This window comes from Oncorhynchus tshawytscha, linkage group LG01 (genome assembly GCF_018296145.1).
Source record: "Oncorhynchus tshawytscha isolate Ot180627B linkage group LG01, Otsh_v2.0, whole genome shotgun sequence".
Lineage (NCBI taxonomy): Eukaryota > Metazoa > Chordata > Actinopteri > Salmoniformes > Salmonidae > Oncorhynchus > Oncorhynchus tshawytscha.
Window position 1 is genome coordinate 80085222 of NC_056429.1, and position 19115 is coordinate 80104336.

The 19115-nt window shown below is 42.7% G+C and overlaps 1 protein-coding gene across 6 annotated transcripts in view; it reads left to right on the forward strand.

Annotated features, from left to right (window-relative positions):
- Nucleotides 1-6118: 6118 nt before the first annotated feature.
- The window catches only part of baiap2b (BAR/IMD domain containing adaptor protein 2b), a 174495-nt gene continuing 161498 nt past the window's right edge, over nucleotides 6119-19115 (forward strand). For all 6 annotated transcript variants that reach the window (XM_024431506.2, XM_024431514.2, XM_024431538.2 and 3 more), the window contains exon 1: nucleotides 6119-6469. In XM_024431506.2, the coding sequence (XP_024287274.2) occupies nucleotides 6395-6469 (75 nt within the window). In that variant the 5' untranslated portion in view covers nucleotides 6119-6394. The remainder of the gene's footprint in view (nucleotides 6470-19115) is intronic.

Sequence of the window (19115 nt, forward strand, 5' to 3'; positions counted from 1 at the left end):
CCTGTGCAGGTGTTACACGTGGTCTGCCACTGTGAGGACGATCAGCTATCCGTCCTGTCTCCCTGTAGCGCTGTCTTGGGTGTCTCACAGTACGGACATTGCAACTTATTGCCCTGGCCACAGCTGCAGTCCTCATGCCTCCTTTGCAGCATGTCTAAGGCACGTTCATGCAGATGAGTAGGGACCCTGGGCATCTTTCGTTTGGTATTTTTCAGAGTCAGTAGAAAAGCCTCTTTCGTGTCAAGTTTTCATAACTGTGACCTTAATTGCCTACCATCTGTAAGCTGGTTGTGTCTTAATGACCGTTCCACAGGTGCATGTTCATTAATAGTTTATGGTTCGTTGAACAAGCATGGGAAACAGTGTTTAAACCCTTTAAAATGAAGATCTGTGAAGTTATTTTGATTTTTACGAATTATCTTTGAAAGACAGGGTCCTGAAAAAGGGCAGTTTCTTTGTTTTGCAGAGTTTGCATAGTTATGGAGAGAATCATGTGATGAATTAAATGTAACTATAGAGATTATACTAAGGCGCTTTTAAATAATTACATAGTTGCTCACAGAATTGTTATACAGCAACCTACATGACTAAAGATACCAAGCAACGAGTAAGTGGTAGGTCTCCTTGACCCATATTTTGAGTGAAATCTGTGAAATGTACTTCTATGGGATAAGTACTTCATTATGTCACTGATTGTTCCCGTCAAACCAATGACCGTGTGGGAGACAGGGAGTAGGTGGGCAAAGGCATTAAGGGAACCTGAATAACAGTGAATAGCTGTGCTCTATGATTCACAAAAGGGAGATTTGAACCTGCGAGATGATTACAGGCAGGGAAAATGGAGTGAGGGGGTGTGTAGGAGGAGAGGAGGCTGTTTTCAAGTTCTGAAAAAGCCAGGTCTGCAGAGGAAGGCACGATAATGATGATCTGGGGGATATGGGAGGCAGGGAGTGTGTGTCTGTTCCCCTTGCTGCCAATCCATCAGGCAGAATGCTACACCCCCCACCCTGTGTTCAATTGTTGTAGTTATCTACAGTTCCTGCTATGTTGCATGTCATTAGGGACCAATGTTGATTGATGTCGTCCTCTATTTATTCTCACCTGCTGTCTCAATTGAATAGGAAGCTGTCTCATCGTTGATGTTTCATTCTGTCCACCTGGACAAAAGGAACACTTATGTAAAAATCACAGAAGGTTGGTGGCACCTTAATTGGGGAGGACGGGCTCATGGTAATGGCTGGAGGGGAATAGGTGGAATCGTATCAAATACATCAAACATGGTTTGATGCCATTCCATTTGCTCCGTTCCTCCCATTATGTGACGTCCTCCCCTAAGCAGTCTCCACTGGTAAGAATGCTGTTTGTTTACTATAGCTCAGCATTCAACACCATAGTCCCATTCAGGGCATCCTAAGTGGTGCAGCAGGCTAAGGCACTGCATCACAGTGCTAGAGGCGTCACTACAGATCTGGGTTGTATCACAACCGGCCCTGATCGGGAGTCCCAAAGGCGGCATACAATTGGGCCCAGTGTCATCCAGCTTAGGTGAGGGTTTGCCCGGGGGGTAGGCAGTCATTGTAAATAAGAATTTGTTCTTAACTGACTTGCCTGGATAAATAAAAGCTCAGGACCCTGGGACTAAACACATTTCTCTGCAACTAGATCCGCCACACTGGCCATCAACACAGGGGACCCTCAGGGGTGTGTGCTTGGTCCCCTCCTGTACTCTCTGTTCACCCACGACTGTGTGGCCTCAAATCCAACACCAACACCATCATTTGCTGCCGACAACTGTGGTAGGACTGATCACCGGCCACGATGAGACAGCATATAGGGAGTAGGTTAGAGGCCTGGCAGTGTGGTGCCAGGACAACAACCTCTCAACGTCAGCAAGACGAAGGAGCTGATTGTGGACTACAGGAGACTGAGGGGTGAGCACTCCCATCCACATCGACAGGGCTGTAGTGAAGCGGGTTGGGAGCTTCAAGTTCCTTGATGTTCATTCCTTAGTGATGTGGACATGGTCAACACACCCACACCGTTGTGAAGAGGGCACAACATGGCCTCTTCCCCCTCAGGAGGCTTTAAATATTTGACATGGGCCCTCGGATCCTTAGAAAGTGCTATAGCTGCACAATTGGGAGCATCTTCACTAACTGCATCACCGCTTGGTATAGTAACCGCAAGGCATCTGACCACAATTCGCTACAGAGGGTGAGTATGACCCAATACATCACTGGGGTAGAGCTCCTTGCCATCCAGGAACTCTATACGAGGTGTCAGAGAAGGCCCCCCAAAAATTAGAACTCCAGTTACCCAAGTCAGACTGTTCACTCTGCTGCAACATGGCAAGCGGGACCAGTGCCCCAAGTCTAGAACCAACAGGACCCTGAACAGCTTCTAGCTACAAGGCATATGACTGCTAAACAGATCACTAAACGGCTACCCGGACTTCCTGCATTGCCCCTTTTTTGTACTAGCTCTCTTGCACTGACACTATGCTCTCACACACTGGACTGTACCTACACACTCACACATTCTTACAGTACACTAACACACACACACACACACACACAACATGCATACTGACCCCATACACACATCATCCTGTTGCCTAGTAACTTTATCCCTACGTATGTACTGTTCATAGCTACCTCAATTACCTCGTACCCATGCACAACATATAGCCATGTTATTTTCAACTCCCTGTGTATAGCCATGTTATTTTCAACTCCCTGTGTATAGCCATGTTATTTTCAACTCCCTGTGTATAGCCATGTTATTTCCAACTCCCTGTGTATAGCCATGTTATTTCCAACTCCCTGTGTATAGCCATGTTATTTTCAACTCCCTGTGTATAGCCATGTTATTTTCAACTCTTTGTGTATAGCCATGTTATGTCCAACTCTTTGTGTATAGCCATGTTATGTCCAACTCTTTGTGTATAGCCATGTTATGTCCAACTCTTTGTGTATAGCCATGTTATGTCCAACTCTTTTGTGTATAGCCATGTTATTCACTGTGTTTATTCCTCATGTCACTATTACATTTTTTAAATTTAACGTTATCTTTAACTCTGCATCGTTAGTCTACACTTGTTGATTAAGAAGCATGTGACATAACATTTGATCTTATTTAATTTTGGAAACAACTTGTGGGCCAACTACACTGAACAAAAAGATAAACGAAACATGCAGGAATTTCAAAGAATTTACTGAGTTACAGTTCATATAAAGAAATGTCAATTGAAATACATTTACTTCACACCAATCTATGATTTTCACATGACTGCGAATACAGATACCTTAAAAAAAAGATAACCAGTCCGTGTCTGTGTAACAGTATAACTTTAGACCGTCCCCTCGCGCGAACCAGGGACGCTCTGCACACATCAACAACAGTCATCCACGAAGCATCGTTACCCATTGCTCCACAAAAGTAGTGGCCCTTGCAGAGCAAGGGGAACCACTACTTCAAGGTCTCAGTGCGAGTGACGTCACCGATTGAAACGCTATTTAGGGCGCACCACCGCTAACTAGCTAGCCGTTTCACATCCGTTACATCTGGTGTGACCAACATTTGCCCCTTGCTGCATGACACATCTCCTTCACATAGAGTTGATCAGGCTGTTGATTGTGGGCTGTGGAATATTGTCCCACTCCTCTTCAATGGCTGTGCGAAGTTGCTGAATATTGCGGGAACTGGAACGCGCTGTTGATCTAGAGCATCCCAAACATGCTCAATAGGTGGCATGTCTGGTGAGTACGCAGGCCATGGAAGAACTGGGACATTTTCAGCTTCCAGGAATTGTGTACAGATCCTTGCAACGTGGGGCCGTGCGTTATCATGCTGAAACATGAGGTAATGGCGGCAGACGAATGGCACAACAATGGGCCTCAGGATCAAGTTATGGTATTTCTGTGCGTTCAAATTGTCATTGATAAAATCATATTGTTTTCGTTGTCCTTAGCTTATGCTTGCCCATACCATAACTCCACCTCCACCATGGGGCACTCTGATCACAATGTTGACATTATCAAACTGCTCGTCGACAAGATGACATACATACTGTCTGTGATCTGCCTGGTACAATTGAAACCGGGATTCATCCATGAAGAGCACACTTCTCCAGTGTGCCAGTGGACATCGAAGATGAGCATTTGCCCATTGAAGTCTGTTACAACGCTGAACTGCAGTCAGGTCAATATCCTGGTGAGGAGAACGAGCACCCAGATGAGCTTCTCGGAAACGGTTTCTGACAGTTTGTGCAGAAATGATTTGATTGTGTATACCCACAATTTCATCAGCTGTCTGGGTGGCTGATCGTAGATGATCCTGCAGGTGAAGAAGCATGTGGTCTGCGGTTGTGAGGCCGTTTGGACGTACTGCCAAATTCTCTAAAATGATGTTTGAGGTGGCTTATGGTAGAGAAATTAACATTCAATTGTCTGGCAACAGCTCTGGTGGACATTCCTACAGTCAGGAATGATATCTACTGCAGCCCTCATCCTCCACATACAACACCTGTTCTGCCAATCACATTCTGTTAAAGGTCCCCAAAGCACACATAACCCTGGGTTGCTCCTCTTTTCAGTTCGCTGAAGCTAGAGACTTGAACGAGCTCCAACAAAAACTCAAACTGGACAGTTTTATCTCAATCTCTTCAGTCAAAGACTCAATCATGGATACTTACTGAGAGTTGTGGCTGCTTTGCCGGATGTGTTGTCACTACCTTCTTGCCGTTTTTGCTGTTGTCTGTGCCTAATAATGTTTGTACCCTGCTATGTTGTTGTCTTAGCTCTCTCTTTATGTAGTGTTCTGTTGTCTCTCTTGTCGTGATGTGTGTTTTGTCCTAGGCATTTTGCCTTTTGGTGGGCAGTCCATTGTAAATAAGAATTTGTTCTTTATTGACTTGCCTAGTTAAATAAAAAATAAATAAATTGCACGCTCTCTCAACATGAGATATTAGAGGTATTTTAGAGTTGCATTTTATTGTCCCCAGAACAAGGTGCACTTGTGTAATGACCATGCTGTTTAATCAGATTATTGATATTCCACACCTGTCAGGATTGTTTTGGCAAAGGAGAAATGCTCACTAACATGGATGTAAAAACAAATTTGTGCACTCAATTTGAGAGAGAAACCTTTTGTGCATATGGAACATTTCTGTGATATTTTATTTCATCTCATGAAACATGGGACCAACTCTTTACATGTTGCGTTTATATTTTTGTTTGGTATTGATCATCACACAAGCAATGGCAAAATTGAAAAATGCTTTTCAACAAAACTTAATTCAGGATTTTTACTGTTGGGTTATGTGTTGGAGGGTTGTTAAATGAGGTACCTAAACCCAGGGGTTGAGTGCCCTGTATATCTCAACAATGTATACAGTACTGTACTTCTCCCCCATCTGCATGTTTATAATGATCATATGTTTCTGGAATATTGGAGACAGACAGCAGCAGCACTGTTTTCCCTCCATTACAAAATAAAATAGTAGAATATAAGTTTATTTGTCACCTCCACCAGAATGTAAATTGCCCCATCACAAGCCTACTCAATGAAAGGTGACTGAAAATAGGTTTGGTATTCTATCCAAGGCCGCTTTTAGAATTGGCCTTGACATTTAGAGATATTTTACAACAGGCTCTTGTAGTGCAGATCGTGACTTTCTGAATAAGGTGTGGAGTATTCCCCTGCCTACATTACATACTGTAGCCAATACGAGAAAAGTGACCCCGTCCTACACACACACCCACTATACATCCCACTCACTAAGCCTATTCATACATGAATAGCTATAGGCACAACTGTAACAGTTAAATAGAAATAAATGAACAGAGCTATTCAGTGGTAGTGTTTTGTACAATGTTCGATAAATACACTTGGTTCTACGCCATTATACGGTATATGTTATGCATAAAATGTGTGCAGAATTTGTTAATTTACCTTGACCGCAAGAGCACAATCTGTTGAAATCATTATTGTTGTGTTTAGAGATGTGTGTATGTGATTGTGTGTACTGAAGTCATTCAGGCACGCAGTTGTTATGAATTATCTTTATGCAGAAGAGGTAAAGCGGAGGCAGTGGTGTGGGCAGTGAGGGAGAGAGAGAGAGAAAGAGGAGGCAGAGCCCTTTAAAATGGCAAGCAGCGCTATCCCTATGACATGTTTCCCTCTGCGCTCCACGCGTGGTATAGCCTCCAGACTGCGTGGGCTAGTGTGGGTGCAGTAGACGAGTTTCGTATAAAACCCCTGATTCCCGAGTCTCATATTACGCGCGTTCGCCTCCCTCTGTAGTTGTTTGTTACTACGGCTCCTTCCACCTACTCTGTGTTTTTCTTCAGTAGTATTTCTTAGGAAATCTACCGTCACTAAAGAAATCTGTTCTATGGTTTTGGCTGAAGAAGATCCCACGATGTCTCGGACTGACGAGGTGCACCGTATAACGGAGAATGTCTATAAGGTAAGAACACCCATGCACCTGTCCATTCATTCCCGCTTCAATAATTCCTCCCTCGATTATTGTTTTCCTAAAGTGGGTTCATGAGTAGAGTCTCGTCAGCTGATGAAACCTGATAAGATTGTGGTTGCTGTTGGATACGTTTTGAACTTTGTTTTAGGCACAGGTCAAGATAAGTATGCTACGCTCTATATTCGAATATAACAAATCAAACATCCTATTTATGTTATATATATATATATATCTATATATATATTACAATAGTCGAAACCATTAATACTGATAACGACTTTGGCTTCTATGGTGTACCGGGGAATTGTCCAATCTCACCCCATCCGTCCATAGAGGGTCTTATCACTGCTCCAAAATTGTGCTCTTTTTCTCAGCAGTGAGTGACACATTGCTCGCAGTGACGCCAACAGCCATAGGCTCACAGGGAACAAAAAACAAGTTCCCCAGTCCAAGTTTAATTTGAATACATAATTTTACTTAAGGATGTGTAACAAAGTGACAGTTTGCCTCGAGGCAGACCAACCTGGTCTCAGAGCATTTCGTATTATTCTGTACAAAAATCCCTCACACTCCATTTACTATAATATGGTTTGTTTTGTATGGCATGTATTAATTTGTGCACTAATTTCGTGTGATATGTTTTAAATTACAATTTGTGTACGGTATGAATTTGCAATGAAAATATGTTATGAATTGGCAAAATGTACAATATGTTACATAATGAGCAAAACTTATGAAATGTTACAAATACTAGCTAGGTGGCTAGGTGCCTAACATAAGCTAGCTGGCTGGCTAAAGTTAGCTAGGCTATGGGGTTAGGGTTAAGTTTAAGATTAAGTTTAGGAGTTAGGTTAAAGGGTTAGGCCATTGGGGAAGGGTTTGCTAAAAGGGTTAAGGTTAGGGTTAGGGGAAGGGTTAGCTAACATACTAAGTAGTTGCAAAGCAGCTAAAAGTAGTAAGTAGTTGCTAATAGCAAAAATGCAAAAGTTGTCTGTGATGAGTTTCAAACTCTCAACCTTTGGGTTAGTAGACGTTTGCGTTATACGCCCAACCAACCACCCTACTTTGTTTTTGCCTTAAGTAACCATCTGTCTTATGTAACCATACAAAATTTATCATACTAATTTCAGTGTTCCAGATTTACATTTACTATGTTACGTTTAGTCTATGAAACCAGGCTGGGCAGATAGGGACAGCTCAAATTGCATGGTATGACATATTGCGGACCAGCAGTTCTTGACTTGACTTTCCTAGTTAAATAAAAATGTGCACTTGAGCAAGGCACTTAACCCTAATTGTTTCTGTATCAGAGCGTCTGCTAAATGACTAAAATGTTTCTAGGCTGGGTAGTATTTAAAAATCAGGTAAAGTTTATATTAAAATAAAAAACGAACAGCTCTCACAGTAGGTGGGGTTCACCCAATAAAGCCTAGCTGTTGGGAGACATCTGTTAGGGGAGTTATAGGAGTCTCCTGTGTGAGGAGGGATGAGTGTGTGTTGCAGCGATCAGTGAGGAGGGATGGGTGGCACTCTTTCTGTAATTATCATGTGAGGGTGTTCTTTGTCTCAGAGGAGAAGAACTTGGCAAAATAAACATGTGAGCAAATATAATACAATTCAGAATAGTAGTGTCATGTTACTCATGTTCTCTCCCTCTGTTATCTTAGCAAGGTGGCTTATTAGCAGTGCTTGACTTGGGCAGGAGCTCACCTGAACTGAGTACCGGCAACTCATATTTTCTACTGTTTGAGTTACTGCACCTCTTCTAGAATATTAGCTCAAAAGTATTGCAGAGTTACTGCACTAAATACAAACAGTAGCGGCACTTCAAATTAGTATCGGCACCAATTTTAATTCAAGTCAAGCACTGCTTGTTAGAGATTCTGAACTATGGCAGTATTTGATATGTTTTTTTTTCTCTACATATTTTCATCACCCTTTTCACCAAGCTAGAGGAGTTGACAGAGGGAATCAAGGACCGTCCCATGCTTGTTGAAACTACCCTGTAGTCTAAAACTCCCCTCCTGCCATTTCCACAACAAAGCTCTCCTTTAGCAGAGCCAAGGGCGGAGGTGCTACTTTTGAGACTCACTGCACTGTAAGATGTTCTTGCATTCCAAATGGCACCCTATTCCCTTTGGACCAGGACCCATAGGGAAAAAGATGACATTTGGGAGTCACATGTTTTGTCCAAGCAGGCTAGATTTCAGGAAGTGAAGAGAGCGAGGGAGAAGGGCAAAGGGGCAAGAAGTTGCACAACCTGTGAAAACTGGTCACTGTTCTCAGTACTCCCTCTTATGACATAGTCAGATGGTAACTAGAGCCTAGTGGCTGCTAGGATGTAAGTACTCTCTAGTTGATCTGTCATGGCCATCCGGTACCATGCAACACAGATAGCACTGAGCTGTACACTCATATACGTACTTTCCTTTTGAGGTTAATTTCTAACACCTAGACCTGACCCTCCACATACCCCTGTAGGTAGACTTTAATGATCGGTGGTGGTGGAGCAGCAGCCTGATGCTGAGACCAGTGGGAGATGTTTTGGGGTTGTTAATGAATGGCCAGGGTGGGGCCATGGAGAGGAATACGAGGAGAGGTGGTAGTTTAATGAGAGAGAGAGCCTTGATGATGGAGAAGATGGCAAGGCCATGAGGCGATCCTGTATTTGTATTTGTTATGGATCCCCATTAGCTGCTGCCAAAGCAGTAGCTACTCTTCCTGGGGTCCAGCAAAATTGAGGCAGTTTATACAATTTTAAAACATTACAATACATTCACAGATTTCACAACACACTGTGTGCCCTCAGGCCCCTACTCCACCACATATGTACAGTACTAAATCCAAGTGTATGTATAGTGCGTGTGTGTGTGTGTGCCAATGTTTGTGTTGCTTCACAGTCTCCGCTGTTCCATAAGGTGTTTTGTTTTATGTTTTTATTTTTATTTTACTGCTTGCGTCAGTTACTGGATGTGGAATAGAGTTCCATGTAGTCATGGCTCTATGTAGTACTGTGTGCTAGTCTGTTCTGGACTTGGGGACTGTGAAGATACCTCTTGTGGGGTATGCATGGGTGTCCAAGCTGTGTGCCAGTAGTTTAGACAGACGGCTAGGTGCATTCAACATGTCAATACCTCTCATGAATAAGCCGAGAGAGATTGACATGCATATTTTTAATATTAGCTCTCTGTGTACATCCAAGGGCCCGCCGTGCTGTCCTGTTCTGAGCCAATTGCAATTTTCCTAAGTCATTTTTTGTGGCACCTGACCACATGACTGAACAGTAGTCAAGGTGCGACAAAACTAGGGCCTGTAAGACCTGCCTTGTTGATAGTGTTGTTAACAAGGCAGAGCATTGCTTTATTATAGACATACTTCTCTCCATCTTAGCTACTACTGCATCAATATGTTTTGACCATGACAGTTTGCAATCCAGTGTTATTCCAAGCAGTTTAGTCATCTCAACTTGCTCAATTTCCACATGATTTATTGCAAGATTTAGTTGAGGCTTAGAGTTTAGTTAGTGTTTTGTTCCAAATACAATGCTTTTAGTTTTAGAAATATTTAGGGCTAACTTATTCCTTGCCACCCACTCTGAAACTAACTGCAGCTCTTTGTTGAGGGTTGCAGTCATTTCAGTCGCTGTAATAGCTGACGTGTATAGTGTTGAGTTATCCGCATATATAGCAACTCTGGCTTTACTCAGTCAGTGGCATGTCGTTTGTAAAAATGTTAAAAAGCAAGGGGCCTAAACAGCTACCCTGGGGAATTCCCATAACACATACTTTTTTTGAGCAGCAAACTATGATCAATAATGTCAAAAGCTGCACTGAAGTCTAACAACATCCTGTGTTTTGGAATGAGAGGAACAGTCAGTCAGTCAGTTAATCAGTCAGTGGGGGGATATTTTCCTGATCAGCAGGCTGCATCATTAAAGAGCCCAGCAGGAGATGGAGTGGTGGAGAAATGCAGAGGATAGGAGATTAGTAGCTGCCCTGGTAATTTGACCCACGGCTGGGGGCCTATTTTTGGGAGACGTATGCTACCTGGCGGGGGCTGTAAGTGTGTGTGTGTGTGTGTGTGTGTGTGTGTGCATGCATGCATACAGCTCTTAGGCTGGTAGAGTGGTGTGTGTTTCAGCATGGGTTAATATCTCTAAGGGCCTCTCTAAAGAAACACTTAGAGGTCTTGATTTGTTCATTAAACACCTGACCAGATGAGTGACAGCTTCTATTACATACCATACAACCAGGTCTGTTACTGAGGGTGAGTGTTAAGGAGATGCTAAATGTTTAAGCATTTATTTATTTATTCAGTATTTATTCAAGAGCAAGCACTTTCAATCAGTATCACCTCATGCAGTTAATTAATTGGTCAATTGCATTTCAATTGTATCAGTTTTGCATGGCAGATCACATTACAGGTGTATCTAATTAACTAATTGCTCAATCCACATCATAACAGGTATGCTGAGAATGTTCTAGATCTCTCAAACTCAACTCTGGACCTCAAAGCAAGTTCTACTGGACCTCAAAGCTAGTTCCTCTGCTTGTTTTCATAGTTCCCTTCTAATATGGGACTGACTTAGTCCTGGCACACCAGGTGTGTGCAATTCATTATCAGGTATAAAACCAGCAGGCACTGACCTTTATATGGTAAGCGTTGAATACCACTGTTCTAGAGAGTCCATGTCTGAAAGGTGAGCTGTTATTTTAGCACCTGATACTCCCAATTGTTTTATCTTGCTCAAGTCTTATCCTCAGTGTACTTTTCAAGCCTGTAAGTGCACAAGGCGATGGCTGGTCTTGTCACAGGGGGGAGGAGGAGGAGGAGGAGGAGAAGAAGAAGAGCTGGATGCTTGCAGTGTAGGCTCCTCAGAGGAGGAAGGGGGGGACCATCCTCAGTGAATTTCATAAAATTTGAGAAACATTAAAGTTATCCTATTTAGATAAAACGATACAAAATATATTAATGTCACCAAATAATGTATTAAAATGCATTGTTTTGCAATGACGGTCTACAGTAGCCTCAACAGTACTCAGTAGCACCATCGTGTAGCCGGAGGATATGTAGTTTCCATCATCCTCTGGGTACATTGACTTCAATTCAAAACCTAGGAGGTCCATAATTCTCACCACTTTCCATAGACTACCACAGTAATTATGACAACTTCCGGAGGATGTCCTCCAACCTATCAGGGCTCTCTTGCAGCATGGACTGACATGTTGTCCACCCAATCAAAGGATCAGAGAATGAATCTAGTACTGAAAACACATATTATGTTACTTTTTATTTATTGTGTTACTTTTTATTATTACTTTTTATTTCAGCTTACTTGGTAAATATGTTATTCTTCTTGAACTACACTGTTGTTTAAGGGCTTTTCATGGTTAAGTCTACACTTGTTGTATTCGGCGCATGTGGCAAATAAAGTTGGATTTGATAAGCTACAGCTAGCTAGCACTGCAGTGCATAAAATGTGGTGTGTTGTTGACTCAAGAGAAAGACAATAGTTGAACAGTTATGAACAAATTAATTTCTTCCAAAATGAAGGAGAAGCAAGAGAGAGCAAGAGCTAGCTAAGTGATCATGCTGTTTGTATGTGGCTGCTATGAAAATGAACTGTGTTTGCGCATGATCAGGGGTGTATTCATTCCGGTGATTCAGTTGAAAAACATTTCTCAAATGGAAGCAAACGGAACGAAACGGGAATAAAAATACCTGAATCTTTCCCATAGAAACTGTCGTTTGCAACTGCTGGACTAATGATTACACCCTAGATCAGCTAGATGCAGGCAAGAGTGTGCATGGCAGTATGGAATGTGTCACTGTTTGTCAACTTGATTACTAAAAAATGTAATTCAGAGGCTAGGTTGTAGCAACCTCATGATGGGTATAGGGACCATTTGAGTATCATGTAATAGTCTAAACCAATCAATGTTACATTGAACTGGGGGAATGGAAAATGAATGACAGTCATCCAATATGCTGTAATAGAAATAATAACATGCTCAGAAAGAAAATGATCATCCGCCCTCATCTTAAATGGCACCGACCGCCACTGATGCTAGCAGATGGTGTAGTATTAACAAAGGGATTTATTTCATCAAGACAAGGTGTGAACATCACTCTGTTTGGGAGTTGAGTAGGGGAAATGCTTAGCCATAGCAGTAAATTGTGTGTCATCCCCTGAGAAGCGGGTATATTGGCAGCCTGTCTGTGACGGGGTGCAGTGTGGCAGTGCAGTCTCTCTGAAGACCTTGCTATGGCCTGGCAGCTGCTTGCTGAGTAATCTACAAGCTCGCTCAGACTCCAAGAAGACAAGACGCCGTCTGCAACATTTGGCTGTGTGACTCACACGCAGATGTGTGTGTGCATACGTGTGGGCAGTGTCTCACGACTATATGTGTGTGTGTATGCCTCTGCCTGCCTACATACTTGACTTGGCCCTGAAAGGAGGACACCCCCACCTCCAGACAATCTGCTGTTTACACCTATTACAACCTCTGCACACCACACACACACACACACACACACACACACACACACACACACACACACACACACACACTTCAACATTGTGTGGGTGTGTCAGAGCTTAATCATCTTGGCTCGCTTGCTCAATTGAGTCCAAGTGAGTATTTCTCTATTAAATTACATTTTAGCATTTGCCGCAGATCGGTGAAACACTTTTTTGCACATTTAATAAACACATTTAATCTGAGTAAAAATTCTTAGGTCAGTTAGGATCACCACTTTATTTTAAGAATGTGAAATGTCAGAATAAAAGCAGATAATTATTTATTTCAGCTTTCATTTCTTTCATCACATTCCCAGTGGGTCAGAAGTTTACATACACTGAATTAGTATTTGGTAGCATTGCCTTGGGTCAAACGTTTCAGGTAGCCATCCACAAGCTTCCCACAATAAGTTGGGTGAATTTTGGCCCATTCCTCCTGACGGAGTCAGGAGTCAGGATCCTGACGGAGGATCCTGACGGAGGCCTCCTTGCTCGCACACGCTTTTTCAGTTCTGCCCACAAATTTTCTATACGATTGAGGTCAGGGCTTTGTGATGGCCACTCCATTACCTTGACTTTGTTGTCCTTAAGCCATTTTGCCACATCTTTGGAAGTATGCTTGGGGTCATTGTCCATTTGGAAGACCCATTTGCGACCAAGCTTTAACTTCCTGACTGATGTCTTGAGATGTTGCTTCAATATACACATAATTTCCCACCCTCATGATGCCATCTATTTTGTGAAGTGCACCAGTCCCTCCTGCAGCAAAGCAACCGCACAACATGATGCTGCCACCCCCGTGCTTCACTGTCGGGATGGTGTTCTTCGGCTTGCAAGCCTCCCCCTTTTTCATCCAAACATAATAATGGTCATTATGGCCAAACAGTTCTGTTTTTGTTTCATCAGACCTGAGGACATTTCTCTAAAAAGTATGATATTTGTCCCCATGTGCAGTTGTAAACCGTAGTCTGGCTTTTTTATTCTGGTTTTGGAGCAGTGGCTTCTTCCTTGCTGAGTGGCCTTTCAGGTTATGTCGATATAGGACTCGTTTTACTGTGGCTATAGATACTTTTGTACCTGTTTTCTCCAGCATCTTCACAAGGTCCTTTGCTGTTTTTCTGGGATTGATTTGCACTTTTTGCACCAAAATACGCTCATCTCTAGGAGATAGAGCGCGTCTCCTTCCTGAGCGGTATGACGGCTACGTGGTCCCATGGTGTTTATACTTGCGTACTATTGTTTGTACAGATGAACGTGGTACCTTAAGGAGTTTGGAAATTGCTCCCAAGGATGAACCAGACTGGTGGAGGTCTACAATGTTTTCTGAGGTCTTGGCTAATTTCTTTTGATTTTTCCAAGATGTCAAGGAAAGAGGCACTGCATTTGAAGGTAGGCCTTGAAATACATCCACAGGTACACCTCCAATTGACTCAAATGATGTCAATTAGCCTATCAGAAGCTTCTAAAGCCAAGACATCATTTTCTGGAATTTTCCATGCTGTTTAAATGCACAGTCATCATAGTGTATGTTAACTTCTGACCCACTGGAATTATCATACAGTGATTTATAAGTGAAATGTCTGTAAACAATTGTTTGAAAAATGACTTGTTTCATGCACACAGTAGATGTCCTAACCAACTTGCCAAAACTATAGTTTGTTAACAAGAAATTTGTGGAGTGGTTGAAAAGCGAGTTTTAATGACTGAAACCTAACTGTATGTAAACGTCCGACTTCAACTGTGTCATACATATGATATATATCATACAAATGAAACATATACATATCATATTATAAATGTATACATATCCTACATATCATGCATACACGTATCGTACATATCATACATGGATAGGGAAGGTTGCTGCACAGCTCTCTCCAGGTCTCTCCAGAGATGTTCGATCGGGTTCAAGTCCGGGCTCTGGCTGTGCCACTCAAGGACATTCAGACTCGTCCCCGAAGCCACCCCTGCGTTGTCTTGGCTGTGTGCTTAGGGTTGTTGCCCTGTTGGAAAATGAACCTTAAAATCAAATTGTATTTGTCACATGTGCCGAATACAACCTTACTGTGAAATGCTTACTTACATTATACATTCAGAGAGCTGCAGAGAAACATACTGTAGTGTACAGTAGCCCATACCCAACAATGCAGGTTTAAGAAAAATAAGAGTTAATATAAAGTTAAAATATTTTTTTTAAAGTGTGGCTTTTGATTAGCTGTTCAGCAGTCTTATGGCTTGGGGGTAGAAGCTGATAAGAAGCCTTTTGGACCTAGACTTAGCATTCCGGTACCTCTTTCCATGGAGGTAACAGAGAGAACAGTATTTTGACTAGGGTGGCTGGAGTCTTTGGCCATTTTTAGGGCTTTCCTCTTGCACCACCTGTTATAGAAGTCCTGGGTGGCAGGAAGCTTGGCCCCAGTGATGTACTGGGCCATACCCACTACCCTCTGTAGTGCCTTGCGGTTGGAGGCCGAGCAGTTGCCATGCATGGCGGTTATGCAACCAGTTGCCATACCAGGTGATGATGCCACTTCGCCCCAGTCTGAGGTCCTGAGCCCTCTGGATCAGGTTTTCATCAAGGGTCTCTCTGTCCTTTGCTAAAGAGAGTTCAAAGAGTTCAATCTTGGTTTCATCAGACCAGATAATCTTGGTCTGAGAGTCCTTTAGGTGCCTTTGGCAAACGTCAAGTGGGCTGTCATGTGCCTTTTACTGAGGAGTGGCTTTCGTCTGGCCACTCTACCATAAAGGCCTGATTGGTGGAGTAATGCAGAGATGGTTGTCCTTCTGGAAGGTTCTCCCATCTCCACAGAGGAACTCTGGAGCTCAGTTTGGCCGGTTGGCCAGTGCTAGGAAGAGTCTTAGTGGTTCTAAACTTCTTCCATTTAATAATGATGGAGGCCACTGTGTTCTTGGGAACCTTCAATGCTGCAGAATGTTTTTTGTACCCTTCCCCAGATCTGTGCCTCGACACAATCCTGTCTCGGAGCTCTACAGACAATCCCCTCAACCTCATGGCTTGGTTTCTGCTCTGGCATGCACTGTCAACTGTGGGACCTTATATAGACAGGTGTGTGCCTTTCCAAATCATGTCCAATCAATTTAATTTCCCACAGGACTCCAATCAAGTTGTAGAAATATAAAATGATGATCAATGGAAACAGGACTTAATTAACTGAGCTCAATTTTCAGGCTTATAGCAAAGTGTCTGAATACTTATGTAAATAAGGTGTTTCTGTTTTTTATTTTAATACATTTACTAAAGTGTAAAAAATCTGTTTTTGCTATGTCATTATGGGATGTTGTGTGTGTATTGATGAGGGGGGAAAAACAATTGAATCAATTTTAGAAAGGGAAATGGAAATGGGAATACCTAGTCAGTTGTACAACTTTATAACTTCAACTGAAATGTGGCTTCCGCATTTAACCCAACCCCTCTGAATCAGAGAGGTGCAGAGGCTGCCTTAAAAGGACATCCACGTCTTCGGCGCCCGGGGAACAGTGGTTTAACTGCCTTGCTCAGGGGCAGAATGACAGAATAAGGCTGTAACGTAACAAAATGTGGAAAAAGTCAAGGAGTCTGAATACTTTCTGAATGCATAGGGTGCCATTTAAGTTCAGTTTGTGCCTTGCATACTCCCTTAAAAGACCTTCGCTTGGAAAACGAGAAATATTACTGTTTGTCCCTCTTGAGACACCGCAGCAACAACATAGCCAGTATACATTTCCTTAAGATAAATTTAAAAAATCAAATGAATTTTGATGTTTTTGCCAAGGTTTTATTTGCACAATTTTACATCTAACTAAAATCAGGGTTGGGGTCAATTTCTATTTAATTTCCAATTCCAAATTCTATTCCTTGCAAGCCGAAGAACACCATCCCGACCGTGAAGCAAGGCATCATCATGTTGTGGGGTTGCCTTGCTGCAGGAGGGACTGGTGCACTTCACAAAATAGACGGCATCATGAGGGAGGAAAATTATGTGGATATATTGAAGCAACATCTCAAGACATTCAGGAAGTTAAAGCTTGGTCGCAAATGGGTCTTCCAAAGGGACAATGACCTCAACCATACTTCCAAAGTTGTGGCAAAATGGCTTAAGGACAACAAAGTCAAGGTATTGGAATGGCCGTTAACAAAGCTGACATTTAACATTTTCAAAATAAAGTGGTGATCCTAACTGACCTAAAACAGGGAATTTCTACTAGGATTAAATGTCAGGAATTGTGAAACCTGAGTGTAAATGTATTTTGCTATGGTGTGTGTAAACTTACGACTTCAACTGTATATACTGTTACACACACACTTATCACATAGTTTTCCATACATAAGTTAAGGCCATGCAACCTGAGTGAGGTGCACATGTACAGTACATAAACACATATATTTATGTGGTGGACACTTGATACAGTCACATGATATTGTTGTGGTATGTCACAAAATCATGTTACGACCACACATAACAATATTCATTTTATATATCAAAATCTTGCTATGTCTTGCTAAGTGGATGGATCTCTACAGAAGGTGTAAATGGTACAGCCAAGTGGTTACTTGCAGAGTAGCAATATCAGAAATCGACACTTTATAATATTTTACTTATTTTCAAACTATGTACAAGAACAATATCAATCATGTCAGTGATAGACAAGGTAGACTCCTCGTTAAGTTTGTTTTACTCACTGCTTTAGCACACTCTGCCAACCCTGATGTCCTTGCATGTCTGAATCCTGGCTTCGGAAGGCCACCAAAAATTTAGATTTCCATCCCCAACTACAACATTTTCTGTCAAGATAGAACTGCCAAAGGGGGAGGAGTTGCAATCTACTGCAGATATAGCTTGTACAGATCTGTCATACTTTCCAGGTCTATACCCAAACAGTTCGAGCTTCTAATTTTAAAAATGAATCTCTCCAGAAATAGGTCTCTCACTGTTGCCGTCTGTTATAGACTCCCCTCAGCTCCCAGCTGTGCCCTGGACACCATATTTGAATTGATTGACCCTCATCTATCTTCAGATTTCATTCTGTTAGGTGACCTAAACTGGGATACGCTTAACACCCCGGCAGTCCTACAACCTAAGCTAGATGCCCTCATTCTCACACAAATGATCAAGGAACCCACCAGGTACAACCCTAAATCCGTAAACATGGTCACCCTCATAGATATTATCCTGACCAACCTGCCCTCTAAATACCCCACTGCTGTCTTCAACCAGGATCTCAGCAATCACTGCCTCATTGTCTGCATCCGCTATGGATCCGCGGTCAAACGTCCACCCCTCATCACTGTCAAACGCTCCCTAAAACACTTCTGCGAGCAGGCCTTTCTAATCGACCTGGCTCAGGTATCCTGGAAGGATTATGACCTCATCCCGTCAGTCGAGGATGCCTGGTCGTTCTTTAAAAGTAATTTCCTCACCATCTTAAATAAGCATGCCCCTTTCAGAAAATGTAGAACTAAGAACAGATATAGCCCTTGGTTAACTCCAGACCTCACTGCCCTCGACCAGCACAAAAACATCCTGTGGCAGACTGCATTAGCACCGAATATTCCCCGCGATATGCAACTTTTCAGGGAATTTAGGAACCAATACACGCAGTCAGTCAGGGAAGCAAAGGCTAGCTTTTTCAAACAGACATTTGCATCCTGTAGCTCTAACTCCAAAAAGTTTTGGGACATTGCAAAGTCCATGGAGAATAAGAGCACCTGCTCCCAGCTGCCCACTGCACTGAGGCTAGGAAACATTGTCACCACCGATAAATCCACGATAATCAAAAATTTCAATAAGCGTTTCTCTACGGCTGGCCATGCTTTCCTCCTGGCTTCCCCTACCCCAGCCAACAGCTCCGCATCCCCCGCAGCTACTTACCCGAGCCTCCCCAGCTTCTCCTTCACCCAAATCCAGATAGCAGATGTTCTCAAAGAGTTGCAAAACCTGGACACGTACAAATCAACTGTGTTAGACAATCTGGACCCTCTCTTTCTAAAATCATCCGCTGCCATTGTTGCAACCCCTATTACCAGTCTGTTCAACCTCTCTTTCGTATCATCCGAGATCCTTGACAATTGGAAGGCTGCCATGGTCATCCCCCTCTTCAAAGTGGCTGGCACTCTAG